This window comes from Impatiens glandulifera, chromosome 2, assembly GCF_907164915.1.
Source record: "Impatiens glandulifera chromosome 2, dImpGla2.1, whole genome shotgun sequence".
In the NCBI taxonomy this organism is placed as follows: Eukaryota; Viridiplantae; Streptophyta; class Magnoliopsida; order Ericales; family Balsaminaceae; genus Impatiens; species Impatiens glandulifera.
In genome coordinates, this window is record NC_061863.1 from 9,989,216 (window position 1) to 10,016,019 (window position 26,804).

A 26,804-nucleotide genomic window follows, 5' to 3' on the forward strand; every position below is an offset into this window, starting at 1 on the left:
CAGACGACAATGAGGTATTTGACTTCACATCTAACGAATTTACAAGAGATGATCTAACTACTGCACTCAATAACAAGGTCATTAAGTACAAGAAACTGTCATTTCTTTTTAACGAAATAAATTTGAAAAACAAATCTTACCGTACAAGTTTATTAACTCAAAACAATGAACCAGAAGTTTTGAAAAACAAAATAAATGAGTTATCAGTTGAGAATGAGAAGCTAAAAAAAATAATTCAGACTTTTTCTACTGAAAATCAAAGATTAAACTATGTGGTTAGTTCTTAGGCGAAGTCTAAAAATGCTCTCAAATAGCTGCATGAGCAGTAGAGGCCTATCGGATGCAAATCCGGTCTAGGATATGTCAAAAGCAATCCAGTTGAGTCCAGCAACAAGTTGAACCTAGTAAAAGGCAAACTTAATTTCATAAGTTTCGTCAAGGAAAATTCGATTGACATTAGAACTAATCAAAGTTGTGATAACTTAACTTTGAAAGATGAAATTATATATGTTAAGCCAACTGACAGAAGCCCAAGAACAGGGCATCCAGATGGTCTGGTAAGCAAAAACCTGACAGAAAGCCAAGAATGTTTTATCAAAAATCATCTTCTAAAGTCAACGGATCATCAGTAGGTAGGAAGACATCTGCCAAGTCTAAAACATACGCACAATTAACAACACAAAATGGGAGATCCATAAAAATAACTCAAATATGGATCCCCAATGGACTAATTAATCATGGACCCAAATGAATATGGGTACCAAAGCTGTCAATGTATATATGTGTAGGTAAATTAGGACAGTTGCCTGGAAGACTCTGTATGATATCTGGACAGTGGCTGCTCAAGGCACATGATAGGCAACAATCGGCTACTAACAGACATATCAAAGTGCACTAGACCAAAAATCACTTTCCGTGATAACTCAAAAGATAAAATTGTGGGTAAAGGTAAGATTGTCCACGGTAATTTTACTGTTAACAACGTTCTATTGGTAGAAAATCTATGTTACAATCATTGGGTAAGTGCACTGTCTTTCGTTGTTGCTAGTAATGAGTTATGACTGAAATGCACTCTTTATTGACTCTTTGGAGTGTCTAGACAATCGTTGTTTAAATGATTTTAAAGACGACAATGGATGGCAATTTGAAACTGCCCCTCAAAAACCGAACCGAATTGCCCCGTTTGGGAGGATTTTTCTCCGAAACTGAACGGGGATGGGGCAGGAATGGTATTTGGGTCCATCGCCCCGACCCATCCCGATTTTTCCCCGAATACTATAAATGTAATTAAATATATAAAATCACCAATATATTTATTTATTCACTATATTTTATAAGAGTGGTAAGTTTATTTCTTTATAATAATATAAAATTTTAATATATTACAATATATATTATATTTAAAAAATATTTTATTGTTTAATTTTATTATTTTTTTAAAAATATATTTTATTAGCGGTGCCCCGCGGGATTTCCCGAAACCGAAAAAAACCAAACGGGGCGGGGATGGTATTAAAAAAATCCCCGAAATAAAAATGAAGCAGGGATGGTAAATGCATTCCCCGCCCCGAACCACCCCATTGCCATCCTTAGACGACATCACTTCTTGGACTGTGAGTGTTGACAGATCCTTTGTTTCTTCAATGACAGCTACGATGGGATCATATTTCTTAGGAAGGCATATGAGAATCTTTCACACCATTCTCTATTATGTGACATCTTCACCATGAGATTTTGTCTGGTTGACCAAATCAAAGATTTTGATCGAGAACTCTATCAGGGTCTCTATCTCTTTCATTTTGGCATTTTCGAATTCCCTTAGTAGTGATTGGAGCTTAATTGCTCTGACTTTCACATCTCCTTGAAATTCACTCTACAAGATCTCTCATGCCTCTTTGGTTGTATCGGCACGCGTGATTCTGGGAAAGATTGTTTTACTGACTACTCTTTGGAGGATTGAAAGAACGTTTGCTTCGGCTTATAGAGACTATTTAGTTCTTTCGGGTCAACTTTATTGAGGTCATTTTCTTCCTCTGGCTCATTCACTCCATTCTCTACAATCTCTCAATGATTAAGAGATCGAAAGATAGTCTTCATCTTTACGTACCAAAAATCATAGTCTTCTTCATTAAACTCTGAAATGAGATGGTTGATATTTATTGATGCGGTGAAATTGGATAGATTGGTAGGAGATTTTGATGGATTGAAAGAAACTTGAAGAATTGGATAGATTAGTAGAAGGCTTTGTGGATTGGTAGAACTTGGAGGAGTCTCTTACACCAAATGTTAGAATGTTTTGAAGAGAGACTCTAAGAGAGAATAATATTTTATTATTGTTTTAATATATTGGAATTGAATTGCAAAGCCTTAATATATAGGCTATAAAATAACTGAAAAATCTTGCTTGTTAATTAATATGAGAAGTATAATGTTTCACTCATAATTGATTTAAATTAAATAATAAGATAATAAAAAAATTAATTGTTAAGATTTTCTAATAAATATGATGGAGGTTACACCACATTATTAAGATGTAATATTCTTTTTAATCATCGAATGCTATCAAGAATGGAAATGGGATGGAAATGAGTGGTGGTGAGTGATACAACCAACATGTCATTATTATTTATGATATTGTCCTAATCATTGTTGTGTGTTCCTATGGAGATATTATTAATAAGGATTAAGATTTTATAATTATGAACTTTATCATGGTAATTAATAAACTTTATCTTGTATACTTTGTATATCTAAATATTGGATGTATGTTTTATTAAAGTATTTTAATTAACAATTATTTGAAATATGGATTTAAGTGAAAAACCAGCTTATATTGCTCATATAAACATTACTGAACCAGAAAAGTCAGGAAGAAGAAAATAAAAAAAAAGGAAATAGAGGAATTCAAACTCAAAGATCAAACAGTTGTAGAAGAAAGCAAGAAGAATTCTGGGAAAAAGGAAAACAGTGAGGGAAAGAAAGTAAAAGAAATCAAGGTGAAGAGGAAAAGAAAATTTTCTGTAATGCGAAGGATCAGGATGGAAAAGGAAGATGAACCTCAAGATGTTGTTGAGGAAACTCAAGAGGAAGACACCCAGAATTTCAAAGCTGAAACAGAGAATTCAAAAGTCGATGAAGAAGATTCCAAAATCAATTTGAAGTCTGAAGCCGAAGATAAGAAAGACAAAAACACAAAAATTCAAGTTGAAGATAACAAAGGTAAAAGCCCCGAAATTCTCAGAAACAATTATTTCTATCAAATCAGAACGGGCTCGTACAAAGAGAGAATTCAAAATGAGAAACAACAATACTCATCATCCTCTTCAATACAATCTCCTTATATTGTTAGAGGAAGAGGAAGGGGAAGAAAAAGGGGAAGAGGAAGAGGAAGAGGAAGGGGAAGGGGAAGAAGACCTCTCAATGAAGATAGATGGCTTGCGAAAATCCCAAGCTGGGATAGTTAGGTTTGAATGTAGTCTTTTCTATTTGTAATCTCTGTTTTTTTTTAGAATGTATGAATGCTACTAATCAGTTTTTTAGGGTCTTTTGATTGTCATCCTTAATCATAGCTAGGGTTTGTCTAGCTTTGATTTCTGACCCTCCCACTTTTGGAATTTTAATGAAATGGTTTTAACTGTTTTCCCAAAAAAAACATTACTGAACATATATCTTTTCATAAAGCTGAGAGATATAACCGACTTAGTTTAATATTCAAGGGAATGAGGGTGAAAATAATACTAAGTCTGTAATTAAAAATAAAAAATAAAAGTTCCAACGAATAGATGAGGTTGGAGGGAAAATATTCCTAGTCTTATTAGACCGATAAATCACTTGTTGGGACGAACATTTTAACTCAATTAAGTTTGACCATTATCGTCTTATGAATGAGCATATTAATATATTATTGAAATGTCGAATATAATAGCAAGGGCAATAATATAAGTGAATTTTTCATTTACTATAACGAAACAAAAGAACCAAATTTTATTAATTACGCTCTTGCTTTCATGAACTAAACACTCTATTATGATGCGCTTTAACTATTATGAGATGTGTTTTTATCATTTTCAAAAAAGAAAAAGAATAATGTTACAACACGATTTAGGATTCTTATCATACTCCTCTTATTTGATCCATTCTTATTTTGAAAGTATACTGAGATTTCTTTTTAATATAAGTCAACCAAATTTTTGAAGCAAAAATTTAATCATTCGTTTTCATCAAATTATAAACTACCTAATGAAAATGTTTTAATACATTGTTATACCAAAAATTTTCATGTCCATATTTGAAAAATCTACAATAATTATAACTTATATTTGCCGAAAATCAAAATGATGAAAAACATTGGTTGAATCATGATATAAAATACAAGCTGATCTTGAGAAAAAAAAGTCAAACATTACCTAATGACTATTCATTGTCAATAAAAATAATATTCACTCTTCTTACACTTGAAATAACAATATAAATATGATAAAAAAATATACATTCCACAGATAAGCTTCTTCCTCCAATATCGATGCTACGTTTGACTCTTCTCTCCCATAAAATAATTTTTGTTAATTTTTTAATTTCTTTAAAAGTTACATATATATATTAAAAATAAAAAAAAAACGTTTAAACATAACAACCAAACATTACATGAAAATAACAAATAAAAAAATATCATACTTAAAAAGTTATCGAGCTCGTAAATTCTCGAAAAGAACGATTAACTCACCGACAGATTCTACTATCTTTCCTGAACGAATCTCAAAAAACATCTTAATAATATTATTATAAATGATACGCATCGGATAAATACGATTATTGAAAGTTTGACAATTTCTCTCCAACCAGATAGTCCACCAAAAAATAATTGATATGATAACCCAAATATGTAGACATGTCATATCAACTACATCAATTCAAACTTTCCAACAACTACCTAATAACTCGGGCATCACCAAATAATTCCAGTAATACTCCACAAAAGGCTCCAAATACTAGTCACCCCTCGACAATACAAAAATAAGTAAATTGTTCATTCAACCTCTTCTTGACACATACGACTAGCATAATACAAATTTTTCATGCACATATAATCAGTTAGAATTCTACCATGAATAACGCTCCATCAAAGAACGAGATCTTGGATGGAATCTTTGACTCCCAAAGTTTTTTTTCCAATAAAAATTATATGAAATCATCTTAGAGAACAACTTGTAGCAATGCCCCACATGTAAACTATCAATATCTTGCTAACGCATAATTTCTTGTTCAGACGGTGACACTTGTTTGTATCCTACCAAAATAAAACTCTATTATGGGACGAAGTTTTCATAATGTTTAATCTTCTTCTATATCTAATTTGTCTAGAGAAACCACTAAACCGTTGATCAAACATGTCCTTAATTGTGGAATTTCTACATATAGCAATGGAAGTAGGCTTGGGATACGTTGTAGCTAGAATTTTGACACTACACCAAATGTCGTCCCAAAATCTAATTGAAGAACCATTCCCCACAATGAATTTAGACTATTCACGAAAATATTTCTACATAGGATATAAATTCCCCTCCAAATGCTACACTCCACTAGATAATTAGACATTTTGGTGAACCAATTAGACAAATAATTACCATACTTACATCTGATTATCGATACTCAAAGACTATTCGGTTCTATTTTAAATCTACAACACCATTTTGATAGAAAAGCTTTATTAAAATAATTAAGATCATAAATATTTAGACCTCCTTGATCTTTAAAACATTTAATTTTATCTCAACTAACTAGATGACAAAATAATGAGTTAAAAATTCCTCATATAAATTTATACATTATTTTTTTCATTTTCATCGTCACACTCTTGGGAAGAATGAATAACGACATCATATATGTAGTCATAAATGAGAACAGACTTTTAATGAGGATTAGTCTACCCCTTTCGAGATTATTTTATTTTTCTATCTAGATAATTTATATTCCATTTTAGTGATAATCGGGTTCCAAGAGACCTTGGATCACAATTTAGCACATAATGGCATACCAAGATATGTTGACGGAAGATCACCAATTCTGAACCTCAATTAGGGTGTTCATCGGTTCGGTTTTTGAGTTATTCGAGTTCCTCGGTTCGGTTGTTAGTAACCAAGAATTGAACTCAGGTCTGTACCATGGCAGGGTACTATTCTACCACTAGACCAATGGTGATTTTGTTTCTTTTTTCTTTTATTATTAAAGCTAAAATTCAAAATATTCTAATTTGTTTATTTTGAACTTTTTCTTAAACTAGGTTTGGAAGAATAAATAATAAAAATTGAATTCGGTTTTGTTTTCGAGTTGAAACCCAAACTCAAAAACCAATTTGAAAATTGTATTCGAGTTCGAATTGGTTTGAAATTCGATTCGAAAACCGAAAATGAAATTCGAATTCGGTTGGATATTCAGTTCAGACCAAATATTGAACACCCATAACCCCAACACATTTATCAACCTTATCATTCTTCTATTCGAAACAGAATTTAAAAAAAAATATATGTCTGATTTATTAAGATTAACTCGAAGACCGGAACATGCACCGAATAACCATAAAATGTCTCGAAGGTGTTTAAAATTCTTATAAGTAGCCTGAACCATGCAGAGTGTGTCATCAACGAAAAGCAAATGTGATATGGTGAGAAATATATCTTCTTGACCCACAACTTACTCCACAAACGAGTCCCGAGTTTTCTACGAAAGCCATCATTTTTAGAGAGTTTCATAACAATGATGAACAAAATATCTTTTTTTAATTACTTACCTTTGATTGAAAAGTAATACTGAAACATTTTACTAATCAAATAAATGCTCATAACAAGAATTATTTTAGTCATTGATATTGACTATTGAGGTTAAGACATCACCAATGCATAGAAAAGGAATGATTTATGATTCTTGATTTACTCTTGCCAGAAGAAGCAAAACTTACCTTTCTTTTCTTTTCGTTGAAAGAAACAAATTATTTCAAATTTGAATCTAAATTAATTTATTTACTCGTATTAAGAAATATAAAAATATTGTTTAATCAAATCGTCAAAAACATCTATAACAAATAAAAAAAACTGATACAATTTTTCGTCCAATCTTACACACAAAACAAATAAGATAAAAATAAAAAGTTCCCATCAAAAACAAAATTCTAACCAACAAACATACAAGATGAATCAAAACACAAAAATTCAACATACAAAACATGCATAAATCATTGAGAGCTTACATAGACAAGTGTTTAAAGTATTTCAAGAATATATGATAATGAGATAATAGATAACCAATTTCTGAATATACCAACCACCAAACTTACTCAAGAGGAAATCTACTCACCTTAAAAATTATTGGAATATGTTCAACTTTCCAAAAATCTGGACTAAGTGGTCCATCTATATTTCCTAAGAATATCTTACGCATGTCCATCAGAGACAAATATTGCAAGTCTCTGAGATGTTCTGTTCCTGTGGGTATCGTTTCTAGAAGTCGGCAGCCTCGGATATGTAGCTTTCTTAGCTTAGGCATAACTCCTTTTATCAACACTATCCTCTTCAAAAACAACAGTCGATAAAGGTTGAAATCCTTAAGCTTTGGATAGCTTCCTTCAATATCACAACTTAATTCCTCTCCCGATTAAGATTCTTCTAAGAGATGAAGCTCTACCAAGTTTTCCAATCCCTGGAGTGCTCTTAGTGGATCATTCTTGAGCCTAGAATGCCAAAAAACTAATTTCCTAAGGTATTTGAGTTCAATGATCAAAATTGAATATCTACTATTTTCGTCCCCCTCAAGCTCAAGTGTTTTAAATGAATCAATTCAGTTAACTCTTCAGGGAAATGGTCAAGCGGTAGACTTTCAAGCTCCACCACCCTCGACGATCGACAACCATATAAATATGTCTTTAACAATTTAACATCACCAAAGAGAAGTAAGGATCGAAGGCCTGTGGATAGTGATATCTTGGCTCCATGGGGAGTTTGTGTTGATAACAAGATGCCAAAATATATCTTTCTTGTTATCTCAAATAGATTTTTACAACTCTTTATAGGAAAGAATAGACTCTTCATATGCTTGACTCTTCAAATGACAAAACAAAATTATTCTGCATATTAAATAGCTCTCACACAAATCTTTTGGTTATCCCACTCACCCCTAGTTATTACTCTAGGATTATTAAACATCAAAAAACTAAATACCTTATTAATTAAAGTTTATTCAACAAATTTCCCCCTTAAACTTAAATATTCTTCCCATCTCTCATTCCAATCAGCCTTTTACAACTCTCCAGCAGTGTGGTCGGTAATGGCTTGGTGAATATGTCAGCGGCTTGAGCTCGACTTTCAACATGCTCCAACTCAACCTTTCCTTCTTTGACTTGTTCTCGAATAAAATGAAATCGGACGTCAATGTGCTTGCTCCTTCCGTGATTAACTGGATTCTTTGCCAACTCGATCGCCGACTTGTTATCAACTCGAATCACAGTCCCTTCGTCTCGGATCACTCCCAAATGCTTTAGTAAATTTGAAAGCCATACTGCATGACACACACTCCAAGAGGCCGCCACATACTCTGCCTCGCAGGTCGACAAAGTTACAATAGGCTGCTTCTTTGACAACCAAGTAAAAGCTGAATTTCCGAGTAGGAATACATAACCCGGAGTACTTTTCCGGTCATCAACATCACCACACCAATCACTATCAGAGTAACCCACTAATCGGTAGTTATCTGATTTTGAATAGAAAATACCAAGTGAAAGAGTTCCTCGAACATATCTCAGAATTCTCTTCAAGGCCTTCCAATGTGTATAGCTTGGATCCTCCATGAATCTGCTTGTTATCCCAACACTTAACATTAGGTCGGGTCTCGTGCTTGTAAGATACCTTAGACTTCCGACTAAGCTTCGATATCTCCCAGCATCAGCCCGTTCTCCTCCATCAAACTTTGAGAGTTTAGTGCCTGGTTCCATTGGAGTTGAAACTGGGTTGCAGTCCTCCATTTTAAACTTCTTTAAAATTTCAAGCGCATACCTCTCTTGGGATATAAAAATCCCTTCCTCTGACTGCTTCACTTCTAGGCCAAGAAAATATTTCATCAAACCTAAGTCTGTCATCTCGAACTCCTTCTTCATTACCTCCTTGAACTCCTCAATCAGTTTTGTGTTGCTTCCGGTGAATATGAGGTCGTCGACATAGAGAGCGACTACCATCATATCATTTTCTGATTTCTTTGTGTACAAGGCATGCTTGTACGGATATTGCTGGTACCCATTTTTCTTGAAATACTCATCAATTCTCTCATTCCAAGCACGAGGAGCCTACTTCAGCCCATAGAGGGCTTTTCTCAATCTCAGCACCTTCTTCTCATCACCTCTCTTCATATACCCAAGTGGTTGCTCGACGTACACCTCCTTCTTCAACACTCCATTTAGAAATGCTGATTTCACATTCATCTGTAGAATTGGCCATTGGTTTTGAGCAGCTAACGAGATTAGAAGTCGGATTGACTCCATTCTCGTGACAGGAGCAAAAACTTCATCATAATCGATTCCCTTCTTTTGTCTATAGCCCTTCACCACAAGTCGAGCCTTATAACGCTCAACCTCTCCTTCGACATTCATCTTTTTTTATACACCCATTTTACTCCAATGGGTCGAGTTCCTTCGGGAAGGTCGGTTAGCTCCCAGGTTTTATTGCGTTCAATTGCCCCAATTTCTTCATCCATAGCCGATCTCCATTTCTCGTCTTGTACAGCTTTCTCAAAATTCAAATCTTCTGAGTCGGCGAGAAGACATACAATGTTGACTTCATTTGTAGTGTCATATATCTCCCGTAGACTTCTCATTCTGGGTTGTAGAGGCTTAGATTCATCTTCTGAAAGCTCGGTGGATGTTGATATCGGAGGCATAACAGCATCTGAACTAGTTTCTTCCTCAATCGGGTTACTCCAGTTCCATGTCATTGATTCCTCCACGTGAACATCTCGACTCACCACCAATTTCTTATTAATAGGATCAAACAATTTATATGCCTTAGATTTTTCATCATACCCGATAAATATGTATTTCTTGCTTCGATCTTCTAACTTTGTTCTGTGCTGACTTGGTACTTGCCCATAGGCCACACTACCGAATATCTTGAGATGAAAGACACTCGGCTTCATACCACTCCAAATCTCTTGAGGTGTCTTCTCTCCTAGCTTGGCATGTGGACATCTATTTTGCACATAAACTACGCACTGCACTGCCTCTTCCCAAAACTGTTTCGGCATATTCTTTCCTTTCAACATAGATCGAACCATATCGAGTATAGTTCGATTCTTTCGTTCTTCTACACCGTTTTGCTGCGGAGAATATGGAGCAGTCAAGAAACGCTTGATTCCATGTTCTTCGCAGTATTTGTTGAACTCGTTAGAAGTGAACTCACCTCCTCTGTCAGATCGGACTGTTTTGATAACTTTGTTTGTTTCTTTCTCTACCATCACTTTAAATTTCTTGAAGTTTTCAAACACTTCTGACTTCTCCTTCAGAAAATAAACCCACGTCTTTCTCGAAAAATCATCAATTAAAGAAAGGAAGTATCTTTTACCACTAAATGATTCTGGAGTTATTGGCCCACATAAATCTGTGTGAATTAGTCCGAGTTGCTCCTTTGCTCTGTATTCAGAACTGCTTGGGAAAGAAGTCCTCGCTTGTTTCCCGATCACACATTCTTCACAGAACCTCTTTTCGAATATAATGTTAGGCAGTCCAAGCACCATCTCCTTTTTCACCAGCTCGTTCAACCCTCCGAAGTGAAGATGACCGAACCGATAATGCCACTTCATGGCCTCATCCTCTAGATCAATTTGCATACATTTATCTTGAACTATTTTAAGCTCAAGTTTGTACATACGGTTTTCTTCATTTCTACCTGGGCAATGAGTCTCCCAAGTTTATCCTTCAGTTGCATTTCTCGGTCCTTCATTATAGCCGAGTACCCTTTCTCCATCAACTGTCCCATGCTCAGTATGTTGCTTTTGAGATCAGGTACGTAGTAAACATCTCTGATTTCTCCGATTCCCCCATTTTTCTGCTGATACATGATCGTTCCTCGACCTTTGACGGCTACTTTTGAAGCATCGCCGAAAGAAATGGATCCGGACTCCACCTTTGAGAGTATTTTGAATAAGCTCTCGTCGCTGCACATGTGGTTACTTTCCCCAGTATCCAAGTACCAAAATGAGTTATCAGAACAGCTTGGTTTGATCTCAGTTTCTGGGATTTTTGTCACCAGCAACAACCCTTCATCTTCTTTCTCAGCAAAAAAGTTTGTTGGTTCCTCCTTTTTCTTCTCGGATCTACAATCTTTGGAAATATGACCCAACTTTCCGCAATTGTAACATTTTATCGAGTAACAATCCTTGGCAACATGTCCATTCTTTCCACAGTTATAACACTCAATATTATTATTTGTGTTTGTCCGGCCACCCCGAGCTTGACCTCTGCCATGCCAGTTCTGTTGGCCGACTTGCTCACTTCCTCGTCCACATCTTCCTCTACCACCTAGGCTTCTGCCTCTTCCTCTGCCTCTGGTACTCTGAGCATAAAGCACCTTCTCCTCTTTTATTGTTGCCTTCTCCTGGAGAGCCTGTTCAAGAGACTCCCCCTTCTTGTTTTTCCTTCTCTGCTCATGCGCTTCCAAGGACCCAGCAAGCTCTTCAATGGTGAGCGTTGATAGATCCTTAGATTCCTCTATTGCGCACACAATATTTTCGAAACTATTTGTCAATGACCTCGGAATCTTTTCAACAACTCGGTTTGATGAAAGACTTTCACCATTCCGATTTAGTTTGTTCACCACGGTCTCCACTCGAGTAATGAACTCAGATACGCTTTCAGACTCTTTCATCCTCATGTTTTCCAGATCGCCCCTTAGGGTTTGAAGTCGGACTTGCTTCACCCGTTCGTCTCCTTTGTTTGCTATTTCGAGTGTATCCCATGCCACTTTGGAAGATTTTGCGTCAGCTATCTTCTCAAAACCAGATTCGTCGACAGATCGGTATAGTAGATATAGAGCCGCCCTATCTTTAGCTCGAACGACCTTCAACGCGTTCAACTAGGCATTTGAATACCCATCTGTGTTTTCCGGTTCCTCATACCCAGTCTCGACCACATCCCAGTTATCTTGGGAACCGAAAAGGGCCTTCATCTGCACCTTCCAGTTGTCATAGTTGACTCCTTTTGTCAACTTGGGTAGCGGGATGCCATTGGTTAGACCTGCCATTCCTCTCAAGTGTTTACACTCAACACACACACCTTACAAGGCTCTCGATCGCTCTTGTTTTTCTCTCTCGGTCAGCGCACACCGCGGCGTTCTCTTTTGAGACTAACAGGTTTTCTCACGCTCACCTCACACACAATAGCTCTGATACCAATTTGTTGATAACAAGATGCCAAAATATATCTTTCTTGTTATCTCAAATAGATTTTTACAACTCTTTATAGGAAAGCATAGACTCTTCATATGCTTGACTCTTCAAATGACAAAACAAAATTATTCTGCATATTAAATAGCTCCCACCAAATCTCTTGGTTATCCCACTCACCCCTAGTTATTACTCTAGGATTATTAAACATCAAAAAACTAAATACCTTATTAATTAAAGTTTATTCAACAGTTTGGCGATGAAAATTCTCATAAATTGCGACACGGTGAATCTTCTCACTTGATTGTAATAGTTCTTCATCTTTCAAAACAATGGAAAATGACTCGTCTCTGGATTTCCTTTGAAGAATATCTCGCAAGACATCATGAAGTTGACAACACTTGACCTTGTTATAATTGCTTTTCAAAACAATTTGAATCATACTTCGGTTAATCAATTCATTTAGGTAGACATCAGCGACCTCTTCACGGGTATATCCTGGTTTGTCTTCCGCAAATCCTTCAGACACCCATAAACGAATGAGTCTCGATCTCCTGATGTGATAATCCTCCGGAAACATGCTTGTGTACAAGATGCAATATTTGAGATGATTTGGCAAGTCATTGTAACTTAATAATAATATCCTCTCTAGACTCTCAAGTTCCAAGATGACTCTCGTATCGGGAGATAGGCTTTTTAGAATTTTCTGCCATTCGAGAACATGTTTCTCCTTTGTAACCAGCAAACCACCAAGGACTACAATTGCGAGAGGCAGTCCTCCGCACTTTTTCATGATGCTCCGCGAGATATCATGCATTTCTTCGGGGCAAACATTTTTGTATTCACCTCGAAAAGCTTTCTTGCAGAAAAGTTTCCAAGACTCTTCATTTATTTCATTTTTAAAGCTCTTGAAGGAAGCTCGAAGAAGTTCCAAGCTAGTAAATGACTGGGAAATAGTAATCCAAGCTTGACAATCAAAGCGCCCCTTAACGTGACTCTCATAGACTTTCCTCACAAGAGTGGTCTTTCCTAGGCCACCCATCCCTACCACAGTGACGATAAGTAGATCCTTATCTCCCACATCAAGCATTGAAATCAATTGGTTTTTAGAATTATCAATTCCCACAACATCAGTATCCTCAATAAACAAAGCATCAAGTCTCATGTCATGCCCCGACTTCATACCTCCTAATTCATCATGTGTACTGGGAAGATTAAAGGTCAGTCTTGTTTCTTTGATTCCTTTCATCTTCAAGTTAATGAGTTTTATCTTACCAGATAAGAGACACCTTATTCTCAGACCTTGCAGATGAAAGAGCCATGTTTTTAGTTTTATTTTTATAACAGACACATAAATCATGTAACCTAGGAGCCTTTAGTTTTATTTTTATTATTTGAAGACTCTTCAAATTTTAAATATGAATAAGATAAATCATTTTGTTTTAAATTTTTTTTTTTTTTTTTAACCCAACAAGTTACGTAAGGCCATTTCATATTTTAAATATGAATAAGATAAATCATTTATACGGATTAAGTCATTTATGAATCACAAATATTTGGATGAAAGTGTTTGTTTACATATACAGGAATGTTTGTGATCATTTATCTGCTATAAGAGATTCTATTTTTCCTTCAATAAAGAATAATAAGTTAAACAAATTTATATGAGTTAGGAGATTTTCGTACGATGTAAACGACATCGGACAAATATGTAAGCGAAATAATTAAGACATAAAATTAAAAATAGATTTTCACATTAATTATGGCTCATCGCTGCAAAGGATGACCCTTCGTTAAAAGAGATGGTTCATCGCTTCAAGAGATGACTCTTCGCTACAAGGGATGGCCCATCGCTACAAGGGATATGGCCCATCGCTACAAGGGATATGGCCCTTCGCTACAAGGGATGGCCCTTCGCTACAAGGGATGGCCCTTCGCTACAAGGGATGGCCCTTTGCTACAAGGGATGACCCTTCGCTACAAGGGACAGCCCTTCGCGAGAATCACTTGAATCTTTCCTAAAACGGAACCGATTCAGAGCATCATCTGCAAATATATATCATCATCGACAAGATGAACAACCAATATGAACAAGATGAACAATAAGAACAACCTCATGGTTTAGAGTTTGAAAATAAACATAATAGAAATAAGAACAAAATGGAAATAAGAATATAAATCGATCCAATCACATGATATTAGAACGGATTTTCGTCGTCGATCTGTATGATATTTTCCTTTAGGGTTGTCGCCGTCGCGAGAGAGAACGCGAAGTAGAGAGAAAAGAAAAAGAAAGAAAAATAACAAAATGAAAAAAATTTGAGTATTTATATAAACTAACATTTATCACGTGCATTTGCACGAATAATAATATAAAAACCGTGAAAAAAATATTACGGTAAAAATGTGATAGCATTTTTAATTTTATTTTAACCGTTTTAAGTTTATGGGCGGATCAACAACAATCCGACTCAAGTATCCATTTACTCTCACATTGCAGAACGATCTCTAAAGCAATTGATACAGTTTGATTCATCAACTCAATTAGTTTGACATTTAGAGTCCACTTATTCCCCATACTAATGAAAAGAAAAATGTAAATACTACCATTAAAGTAATCAGGCGAGACTTACTATATCCATATGAATTATGTCCCATATTTTTATAAATATGACAGAATTCTTCTATTATTGCTCACTAATAATAGTGAAATTTATAACGCAAAGTCAAAAGTGAATTATGACTGATTAAAACTATTGATGAACCACCGCGTCATCAAATTTGGTGTTAAATTTAAAATATAAAGTATTATAAGCTTAGTTGGTTAAAGGATTGTACTTGTTTTGTTAGGTTGCAAGTTTGAACCATACCTATAGCGTTTTTAATTTTATTTTTAATCGTTTTAAGTTTATGGGCGGGTCAACACACAATCCGACCCAAGTATCCATTTACTCTCACATATATATCCAAATTAACCACAGTTCTCGACCCGACAATCCGGACACTTTAAAAATTAAACATCATTATATATATATATATATATAACATTTTCTCATCGTGTGACGATTTTCTCATGCGCAACTAAAGTTATGCGCTAGTCACTAACTCATTTAAGGCCCTTTTTCGGTTATTTGATCAAATTTCCCATTACAAGAACATTGAATATTAAAAAAACTAAAATTACACAAGATACATGTGTATTTTACAAGTAAATTATTAAAAAAATATTAAAATTTTACATTTTACATCATTTTGTTCATAGCTTGTTCCTTTCCTACTTCTTAGACAAACTCCCGTTTCTCCTTCATGAGAGTTAGGATCTCCATTCCCTATCATCATATCAAACTTGTAAATCACATTTGATAATGTTAATAAAAAATTAGTTCTAAAATTGTATAGAAGAAAAGATAAAACCAACTTTGTGTTTATTGGATCGAATTTGTAATAAATGAAAATATAATCTAAGAGAGAAATTGCTCAAATAAAAAAAGTAATAAAAGTATTAGATGAAATAAAATATCATACATTTGTTAACTCCCAACGTGCGTTGGTCACCATACATCAATCGTGTTAGAAGATTTCTTATCTTCTTCACCTGTAAACAATATTAAAACAGAAATAATGTCACACACAAAGAGATTATCAAAATGGTAATAATATTTGATTCTCTAACCATGCCTAAAAAACATAGAAAGGAAATTGATTAGTTAGCGACAATTGGTGATATAAAAGTTTCATATATATTCAAATAGGTTTCCTCGTTCTTCATTCTTAGACAAAATTGTAGAATATTTGAGTGAAAAAATTAATTTTACTTACCATAACTCAAACGCTTTGGGGGAGTAGACTCGATTTTAGTGTTTTCAATGAAAATCGAACTTGAGAACTTAACAAAGAAATTACTTTCTGAAAGAGAATAAAAAAATCAAATGATGTTAATATATCATATAAAAAAGAGTGTAATTAGACATCTTCTTATGATATAATATTTATTTCCACATACCTTATACTCCATGAAGCATCTACAAACAATATTCTCATTCATCGGGACAACTTCTATTGTCACCAGATCTGATACGCCGTCTGAGTCTTATATATCTCTTTGGATGAAACAGCTAGGTATTAGTAGGCATTCTATTTATAAGGCTCGATTATATTTAGGGTTTTGTCTACTTTCCTCGTAAATAGTCCAAAATTGATATTACTTTACGTTTGGGCCACATCTTATGGGCCATCCAATTTGAAGGTGAAAAACTCAAATTGGACGGCCCATTTTATATTTGAACATAATAATCAAATATTATGGCACCTTATCGCAATATATTGTAATGTTCTCAATCGTGCTATTTGACTGGAAAAAAATTAGAATCAATTTTTCGTCGTCTAAATAAGTAGTAAAAGGAAATATATATATATATATATATATATATATATATATATATATATATATATATATATATATATATATATATATATATATATATATATATATATATATATATATATATATATATATATATATATATATATAACAAAACAGTTCACTTTTATTGTAAAATAAATAAAGACGAAATCTAACTTTTAAAATGCAATTAAATCAACTGCTTGGGTAAGGGCATTTTAGCTACCAAACTGATTGGCTCTAGACTTGAATATTTACTTACCTTGACATTGATCTTCACACAATAAAAAATATGAAAGAAATTAAATAATGATGAAATACAATTGATTAATACCAAATATAAAGTAAGATTAATTAAACTTATTCTTTTAAAGTTAAATAACAGAAACAAACATTGTAAACACAATAAACATCTATATATCAAATCAAATTTACCTCTACACAACACTAGTGATTGATGCTAATCAATTCATTTAAGAACCTCTATGCAAATTGTATTTTGAGATATTTTTTATGTTGTAATTTTTATGAGCATCTTCTCTAACTAATCATATCAAATGTTACCATTCAAACCCACATTTAAAAAAAAAAAAATCCATCAATCAAACCTTAAACCATTTAATTAATTTCCCTGAAAAATTGATACTATATAATATAAACCCCTTCAAACTTTAAGTGGAATCCGACAATCAAAACATCATTTTTATAAATGGTGGAAGGTTAAAAGATACATACTTAAATTTGTCAGTTCAGAACCAGAACCAAGTTGGAGGATTTGCTCCTACCCTTAATTTGTTGAAATCTAATTCTGATAGTTTTTGGCGGAACAAAAAATTTGAATAGTAAGTATAGTACACCTTCTTTATGTGTTCGAGCTTATATCAAGACGGGAATACCGAAAACAAAAAATACCAAAGGAAATGTGAGAATTGAGCTCATAAATTTTAAAGTAGTCTAGATTTTCTTTTAAAAAGTTTGGTTTATTTGATCCAAAAAACAAATACGAGAGAAATAATGAGTAAATGCTTCTCAATTCTTGCATCCTTTAATCAATCATTCCAAGCCTTCGAGAAATACTCAAAGTAATAATAGTATTGATAAGATGCTCAACAATAAAACTCATTTATCACCATGACAGGATGATAATGAATCAACAAATGAGCCTCAATTTTTTAAATATCCCAATTTCTTCTCTTCGGCATATATTAATTTTACAATCATGGATAATACTTCATTGAAAAATGTCATTTTGTATAGAATTCAAGAATTCCAAACTCTTACAAGGAAATAACAAAAACCATCCTTATCATGCATCATAAGGGAAAACATGATATAGGTTGTTGTTTCATGAACAACTTCTCTTGAACCAAACATTGATCATAAATCCTAAGTTCTAAACAATCCTTTCAAATATGTTTTTGACCAACTTGTCATTTTATTACAGCTGCTTGAACTTACTTGAGAAATTATTTAGTTGGAACATTCCTGAAAGGAAACTTCCCATGATTTAAGATTATGACTGTCTCATACCCATGCATAGGATTTGAAGAAAATAATTAATATCCATTTTAAACAAATGTCATCAAACCACTGAATTGTTAAGGAAGAAGAAAGAAAAAAAAGAAGCTTAGATTAAAAAATAACGTCGCCTGAGAGATTCGAACTCTCGCGGGGAAACCCCATGTACTTAGCAGGCACACGCCTTAACCACTCGGCCAAAGCGACTTTTGTTTAAACTTTTAAGTTGTAATAAGTAATTAAATACTTTAATGATATATTTTACATTAAATAGACTAATTTTAATGTTCTTAATATTTGTTACTTATAAAACATGTCTTATTTATTATTTCTCTATTTACTATTAAATATTAATGTTATTTACAATAAAAAATATTTTCAGTACAAAGAATTATTTTTAAAAATTCATATATAAATAATAATTATAATAAAAGATAATACTTCAATGTTCAGTATGAAAAAGTAAACGCGATTAAATCAAAGAGAATATATTTGGGCCGTTTGAAACTGACGGGTCTATCCAGAAAATAATTGTTAACAATAAAATATAATTTTATTGTACTCATACATATAGTTTGACATTAATATTTTATTTAACTATATATATATATATTATTTTCTATGATGGTATAGTATACTTAGTTTTTCTATGATCAAAATTTAACATAACCCATATTTTGTTTAGTTTATTTTAACTATTTATTTATTTAATTCTCAAAAATATAAAAATTTTACATAATTTTTCAAAAAAAAATCACTCACTATTTTTTTTAAGCTTCGTCCTTTTTCTTGTAATATTGAGAATTAAGGTAATATTTAATCTTTTAAATTTGAACCATAATTTTTTTTCTTCTTTATCATTTATATATTTTAATTTAGATTTTTTAATTATGTTATTTTTAATTTTGTTGTTCATAAACATTATTTTCTTTTAGGTTTTAATTACATATTCTTATATAATTAAATTAGTGATATTAATATTTTATTTATTTTAAATATGAGTTATATAACATAGATAATAAATTAATGATACTTTAAAAAAACGGTTAAAAACAAAATCCCACTTTATATAATTTGAAAAATTAAAAATTCCAAAAAATTTAGAAATTTCAATTTCACCCCAATATATCTAAGAGTACAATATTAATCTAAATATTTAATTTAATCAGTCCAATTAATGATGACAATTTGAAACAGCCCCGCAAAAATCAAATTGTCCCGTTTGGAACAATTTTTCCCTGAAATCGAACGGGGATAGAGCGGGGATAGTATTTGTGTTCCCCGCCCCGACCCTCCCCGATTTCACTTCGATTCTGCCCTGAACAACATAAATATAATTTAATATATTAAATCACTAATATATTTTTAATATGAGTAATGATATTATATAACACCCTTATACACCATATTCGTATAGCACCTACCTCATTTGTAAAAAAAGAAAAAATATATCTTAAAAAAAATACAAGAGGAAAAAATATTTTCCCTTTCTTTCCAAATGAAGTAAGTGCTATGTTGTATAAGGGTGTATATATCATTACACTTTTAATATATTTATTTATTTACTATATTTTATAAGATTAATAAGGTTATTTTTTATAATAATATAAAATTTTAATATATTACAATGTATATTATATTTAAAAATTCGTTTATATAATTTTTATTTTTATTTAAAAAAAATTATTAACGGTATTATGCAGGATTCTTCAGAAAAAAAATCAAATAAGGCAAGAATAATATTAAAAAAATTTCCAAAATTGAAACGGGACAATGGTTAAATTCATTCTAGCCCCCAACTAACTCATTGCCAACCATAAGTCCAATATTATCCCCAATCTACAAATTTCTTTTCTTCAAAATAAGTTGGCATAACTGTATTTGAAATCCATACCATGATAAATAATAATAATAAAGCATTAAAATTATTATTTTTAATACATAAATATATCATTAGAATATTCAATATGCAATTTTATATACTCCAACAAACTATCAACATTCAACATCATCCAAATGAGAATCATCAAATAAATCTGCAAATTTCTCAAAAACAACAACAATCTGATTCAAGAAGATAGGATTAAAGAGATCTAAGTTTTTCAATTCTTCAATCAAGCACAAGCACAAGGATTCTCAACAACATCAACATCAACCGCATCTTCATCACCATTCCTAAACAGTAAATATCCAACAGCAAGACCAAATACAATAGCTATAAACACACCTCCATTGAACGACATAACCGCTAGCATCATAAAGTAACCTAGGGCAGAATTGATTCCAAATAGAACAGATCCTCCTACCTTAACAACGCTCCATCTTCCTCCTCGTCGGAATAGGAGGAGAGGAGAATCGATCGATGCTCCGGGAGATGGAGATGAATTTATTACTGTTTTAGAACTGTTAAGAGATTGTAATTTGAATCGGAGACGACGATCTTCGAGGTATTGGTAGAAAGTTGAGAAGAGGAAACAAACAAGGAGCGTGAGGATGTAACTGATCAATGAATCAGTTTTCCAGAAATCAAACAATAGAGTTACCGTTGTTCCCCAATAGAAAGTCATGTGCATCATCTTTGCTGCTTGAATTGAAGCTCGCCGTCGCCGTTGCCGTCGCCGGTCGTCGCCGATGATGTAGAGAGAGAATGAAGGATCTTCAGCCAATCCAGCACTCGGATCGGATTTCTTTGTAGTTTGTACTACTGTTTGCAGGATAAGTAATTGCCCTTATTTGAATCTTATAATTACAGCGTTGCCACTTTCGGTTATTATTCATTGGGAACAATTATTAGTCTACTTTTTAATTTATTTTATTTATATTTTAATAAATAGTTAAAATTATTATTTATAATGTCTACAAATTAAATTCTTAAATATACAATTGGTTAGATTTTAAGTTGGATTACAAACAATTTAAAGTTTGTTTGTTTGTTATGAAAATATAATTATGTATGAATTATATATTAAATCAAACAAATATGTTGAAAAGACTGATACACAATTTCATTAAAAAGAACTTCAATTTGATTAACTATTGTTGAATTGGTTTTTATTAAAAAAAAATAATTCTCATTCCCATATACTCTTTTATTAATTAAATTAATAAATTCATTAATAAAAATATTAAAATAATTTTATTTAAAAAAGTAAATTTTATAAAAAAAAAACTCACATCATCTTTTTAAATGAAATAAAATTTAATTCAATAAATCTTTAGGAGGAGCTTTAAACCTCTATTAGAGCTTGATTGATGTTGAGTTATTTTAGATTAATATTAAATTTTCTTTTGATAAAAAAAATTGTTTGATAAAAAAAGAAGATAAGTTATTTAAACTTTTATTTGATTGAATTATTATATTTTTATATTTAAAATTTAAATTAAGTGTATTTTGATATTTAAAGTGACAAATATAATAATTAATAATTAAAAGTAAAAATTATGATAGAATAGTTTTTATTTTAAAAAAAACTAATTATTTTTAAATGGGATTTTCTCATATATATTTGTTAGTTGGGGTGGAACTCTATTTAAAAATGTGCAATGTTTTTATTAGTTCTTAAACTACAAATTAAGATATGCTATAAAAGGTGACTTTACAATTATTCGTCATTAAATATGGGTGTTTCATTATTACCTCAGCCAAGTCCTAGAAAAGGCAACAAATAAGTTGTCTAAGGCCTCAAATTATTTTTTATAAAACAATATTTTAAGAAGGTTTTAACTTAACACTTTTTAAAAATTATTATATCATTTAATCAACTAAACTAAATTATTTATATTAAATATAATATAAAATTTTAATTTTAAAATATAATATAAAAATATAAGTTTGGACATCCCAAATTTTTTTCAATGTTTGGGAAGGCCCTATATGACCTTGACATGAATCCAAAAATATAAATTTTAAAGCAATTAAATAATTGATAGGTTTGAAAGTGATGCAAATATATATATATATATATATATATATATATATATATATATATATATATATATATACTATTAATCAAAAAGATTAATTTGAAAAAAAAAATATGTTAGAGAACTACTTATAATATATGTATATACATAGAGATTTGTGGAAAATATTGAAAATAATATTTCTTGAGGGGTTTTATTACGTAATAGCATTAAGTTTCAGGGGTTCTATATTAATTATGTTGTACTATTATTACTATGAAGAACAGTGTAGTACAAAAAGGTAATATTCCTAAAAGGGTAAAATAGTAATTTAATCAGTCCATGTACTACACGGCAGGGCGGCGAAGAAGCTTCCTTACTGATGCTTTTGTTTTTATTTTCAATTAAGAATACATTATAATTTCCAAAACAAACTAATAATCTTTTTTGAACTATTTCTAATTTTTATATCTTTCTTAGGAAATATTTGTGAATTTTGGGGCTAATATTAGATGGTTTTTTGTTTATCACGTTTCATATTTAATATAGAAATATGTTTTAAATAATGATTCAAATTACTTTTTAGATAATATAATGATTAATAAATATAATAAATGAATAAAATGTTTAACAAAAATAACCTTATCAATTTTTATTTTTATTTATAATAATAAATAATGAAATTTTCTATTAATTTTGTTAAGTTGAAATTTATCTTGAATTAGATATCTGTAATACAATAAGTGGATATTTTGATTATACAAATATCTCTTTATTCGAAGAATATGATAACGAGGGACGGATTCATGAATTTGAGTTCGGTTAAACTTAAAAAAAAAAAGAATAAAATGAGTTGTTAAACATATGTTTGACCACATTTTCTATTAATTAGAGAAGTAATAATAAATTAAATTGAAAAAAATATGAAATTAAATGTTACTGTCACATTTTTATCGTCAAATTTTATAAAAAAAAATTGTTCAAAGTGGTTTAGATTGCCCTGATTGTATAGATACATTCTCTTGTTATTAAATATTCTTAAAGAATGTATCAAAATAACATATAAAAATTGGAAGTAAACAAGAAATTTTAACATTTAATTTTTTTCCAGAAATAAACTATATTGTTTAACAACAAAACAAGCTGTTACAATTCTTAACTATTATATGAAAATATATACCAAGGTTTAGAATCTGGAATAAAATTTTCACTTTCACCCGACATGTATCCGTATCCATCACCTTGTAATTCCATGTCCTCTTAAGTTATATATCGTTTTATTTAGTTCCATCACCTTGTATTTGACTGTTTCTTGCCATCTTCTAGAAATGCATCTGTCTTCATTTTGCATTTACGGAATTGAAGTTGAGAATAAAGCGAAATAATCACCACACTTGTAATAATAAATTATTCCCTACTTGATTAGATTTTTAGAAACGAGAAACAACAAACATAAAAGGAAATATAAATGAAATAAGAACACCAAGAATTTAACGTGGAAAAACCTCCTCAAATCAAGGACTAAAAACCATGAGACTATTGTTCCAAATTTTTTTTTTACTATAATCAAATGTTAAACAGGAAACAAATGAAGATAAGAGCTAAACAAAGAAGATATCTCATTATCTCTCTACAAATGTATGCTAGATGACTTTCAGATGTAATTTGATAAGACCATTTTCTCTACCTTTTATAGCAGAATGAAGACAACTCAAGAGTCTTTTTTTCAATAAGACAATCATATGCCCCTATTTAAAACAAAGCGAGACTCTCAAGCTTCTAAACTTCTAGATTTATGGACTTCTAAACTTCTGGGGCTTCCTAAACAGACTGAGCTTTTTATTACATAGTTGGGAGCCCAAACAAATAACCCAACAATTGAGAGGCGCAACAAAGACAATTTAGATTAGTGATGGTTAATATTTTCTCAATCACCAAAATTTTATTCATGACTTTCAATCGTCTAAATTGAATCAAAATAGAGATTGGAAGATTATACGAATTTGCATTGACTATTGCTAAAACACTAAAACATAAATCTTACATGTCACAAGTTAAAAGAAACTTAAAATAAAGAATAAAAAAATCAAATCAATGAATAATACTCCTTAAAATATATACTTGTTTACATGGTCTAAAGATAGGCAATTAAAACTATATTTTTTTCTAGCGATTGTGAAACCTTATATGAAGAAACCATAGGTCGCAGTTGCAAGAAAATCGTGCATCGTTCGTTATCGTTCGAACTATGCGAACTATGCCATATGTGTGATACATGCGTCTTATGCGCTGCGACGCCCCCCCCCCCCCCCCCCCCCCCCCCCCCACAACGCCCCCCACAACGCCGACAGTATAGTGTGGTCATAATCGTTGCGGAAGAAACCCTAAGTCGCAGTCACAAAAAGTTACACATCGTTCGTTGTCGTTTAAACCATGCGAACTGTGTGATCCGGTCGTATACGGTTCTTCGTTGTCGTTTAAACCATGCGAATTGTGTGATCCGGTCGTATTAACACTTACTACGGTTCTGTTGAAATTTTACTCAAGAATTTCATATTTGTCGATATTGGAAATTTGTTAAAAGCTTCACTAACACGAATACGTTTGTGTTTTCTAGTTTTGATAATCTTAGCACTCATATAACTTCTACAATATGAACAATTTCCCTCATTATCTAATGGTTGTACAAGCCCGACTAACCCTCTAAATCGGGCAATGAGGAATCCAGCACTTTCCCTCCTAATCCCCCTAAAGACAATTTGAATTCAACTCACCAACTCAAGGAATAGAGGGGAGAACACACAACCCCCTTAATAATAATGAAAAGCTGACTCAAAAAGGTATGGATGGAGATCCTATCATTGTGAACGAAAACATTAGTGAAGGAAATACTGAAAATACATCGGGTATGTATACTTACATTCTTAATAAATCTGCTAAAATGAATGCAAACGGACATAGGAATGATAGTGGAATACATTCTGATAGCCTAGGAAATAATGATAGATCGATTAGGAAATGTAGATAGCCTAAGAAATGTTGATAGCCTATGAAATCAAACTTTAAATCAAACTTTAAATAATGAATGTACTATTAAGGAAAACAATAAACATGTTTCCTTTGATGGAAAAAAACTCGGACTCCAATGGGAATCAAATTCAACTAGAAACTGTCGAAAATACTTATTCATCTAACAACAACGGTAAAAAAAAATTCTAAGAAACCTAAGGGAAAGAGTTTGTCTCAGAAACAAAGAAATAAAAGGTTAATGGGAATGAGAAAAAAATGAGAAAAATAATATAGTAAAGGAGACAAAACATAATGATAAATGTCATGTAAGTTTCAACGAAATGGCGAACCTAAAAGGCTTGAGGAACTAGATTTATAAACTTTTGATCCTAACTAAGAAATGTTGGATAGTCCTCAACAAGGAGAAGAGTTAGCAATATACTATTCAACTCAACATCCTTTATCTTCAAGATTGGAACCTTCTCTAGAAAAAAGAGTATGATTAAATTATTGGCTGGTCCGTAGAGACTATGAGAGAGTTATCAAAATGCGCCAAAACCAATGTATACACAATAAAGAGCAATACAAACTAGAAGGTGGACCAAGTATGGAAGAAAGGCAAGTAACGTGAACAAACTGCACAAAAACAGAATGTTGAACATAATTAGAATGTGGGGCAGAAACATAATTTTGGACATAAACATAATATGGGTCAAAAATAGAATGATGGGCAAGGACAAAATGTAGAGCAAAAAAATGTGAATCAATTTCGGGAGAAGAGTCATATATTTTTGGAACTTTAAAACCAAAGGTAGAAACTCTTGGTTCTCCTTTCGAGTTCAAACTACCATAGAAAGTGGATGAACAATGTCTAAAATCATGAGAAAATGTAGTCGGAAACTAATTTGGAAAAAATTAAAATGAGAGAATGTTTGTACTCCCAAAGAAGAAAGAGGTCTGGGAATACATCATTTTTTTCATGAGTTTACACATTGTTCCTCCACTTCCTAGGGTATTTTGAACTTGAAAGGAAAACCAAGTATTTCTACATTTGGTTTGAAAGTTCCAAGAAATATATGACCCCTGTCCCGAACTGAATTAACAATTTTTTGCTCATCATTTTGTTTCTACCCAAAATTCTGTTTCAACCCCGCATTCGGTTTCTGTTCAACATTCTATTTTGATGCAGCTTGTTCATATTTCTTGACTTTCTTCTATACATGGTCCACCTTCCAATTTATATTGCTCTTTATTATGTAGACCTTGATTTTGACGCATTTCGATGACTCTCTCAAAGTCTCTACGGACCAACCAACAATTTTATAATACTCTTCTTTATGGAGGAGGTTCCAATTTTGCAGATTATGGATGTTAAGTTAGATATTATATTGTTCAATTCAGATCTTCTACTACCGATTGCTGTGTTCCCCTGTGGCGGACCAATCAGATTGCAGCATTATTATTTTAATAATAAATCAATCTGGGGAGGAGACGGAGGGAGGGAGAATTCGGAATCCGGGTTTCGGCCCGGGTTCACACCAGACGCCGTTAACGG

The 26,804-nt window shown here is 32.1% G+C and overlaps 2 protein-coding genes and 1 non-coding gene across 3 annotated transcripts; all 3 read right to left on the bottom strand.

Annotated features, from left to right (window-relative positions):
- Nucleotides 1-12,658: 12,658 nt before the first annotated feature.
- On the bottom strand, nucleotides 12,659-13,739 carry LOC124924313 (disease resistance protein RPM1-like). The gene is made up of 2 exons (XM_047464370.1): nucleotides 13,693-13,739; nucleotides 12,659-13,622 (listed from the first exon to the last, which is right to left on the bottom strand). Exons 1-2 carry the CDS (start codon nucleotides 13,737-13,739, stop codon nucleotides 12,659-12,661), a joined length of 1,011 nt encoding a protein of 336 aa, XP_047320326.1.
- A 4,723-nt stretch (nucleotides 13,740-18,462) lies between these two features.
- On the bottom strand, nucleotides 18,463-18,544 carry TRNAS-GCU. The gene has a single exon. It is a non-coding gene; the product is annotated as a tRNA-Ser (tRNA).
- A 1,703-nt stretch (nucleotides 18,545-20,247) lies between these two features.
- LOC124926467 (copper transporter 5-like) lies at nucleotides 20,248-21,003 on the bottom strand. The gene has a single exon (XM_047466699.1). The coding sequence runs from the start codon at nucleotides 20,911-20,913 to the stop codon at nucleotides 20,452-20,454; it is 462 nt and encodes a 153-aa protein (XP_047322655.1). The 5' UTR covers nucleotides 20,914-21,003; the 3' UTR covers nucleotides 20,248-20,451.
- Nucleotides 21,004-26,804: the final 5,801 nt, after the last annotated feature.

What these genes read in the sequence shown, in the direction of transcription:
- LOC124924313 (XM_047464370.1), bottom strand. Translation starts at nt 13,739, where the DNA reads ATGGCTCTTTCATCTGCAAGGTCTGAGAATAAGGTGTCTCTTATCTG. An exon ending in AATAAGGTGTCTCTTATCTG is followed by an intron (nt 13,623 to 13,692) that starts GTAAGATAAAAC and finishes TAATCTTCCCAG; the next exon opens with TACACATGATGAATTAGGAG.
- LOC124926467 (XM_047466699.1), bottom strand. Translation starts at nt 20,913, where the DNA reads ATGATGCACATGACTTTCTATTGGGGAACAACGGTAACTCTATTGTTT.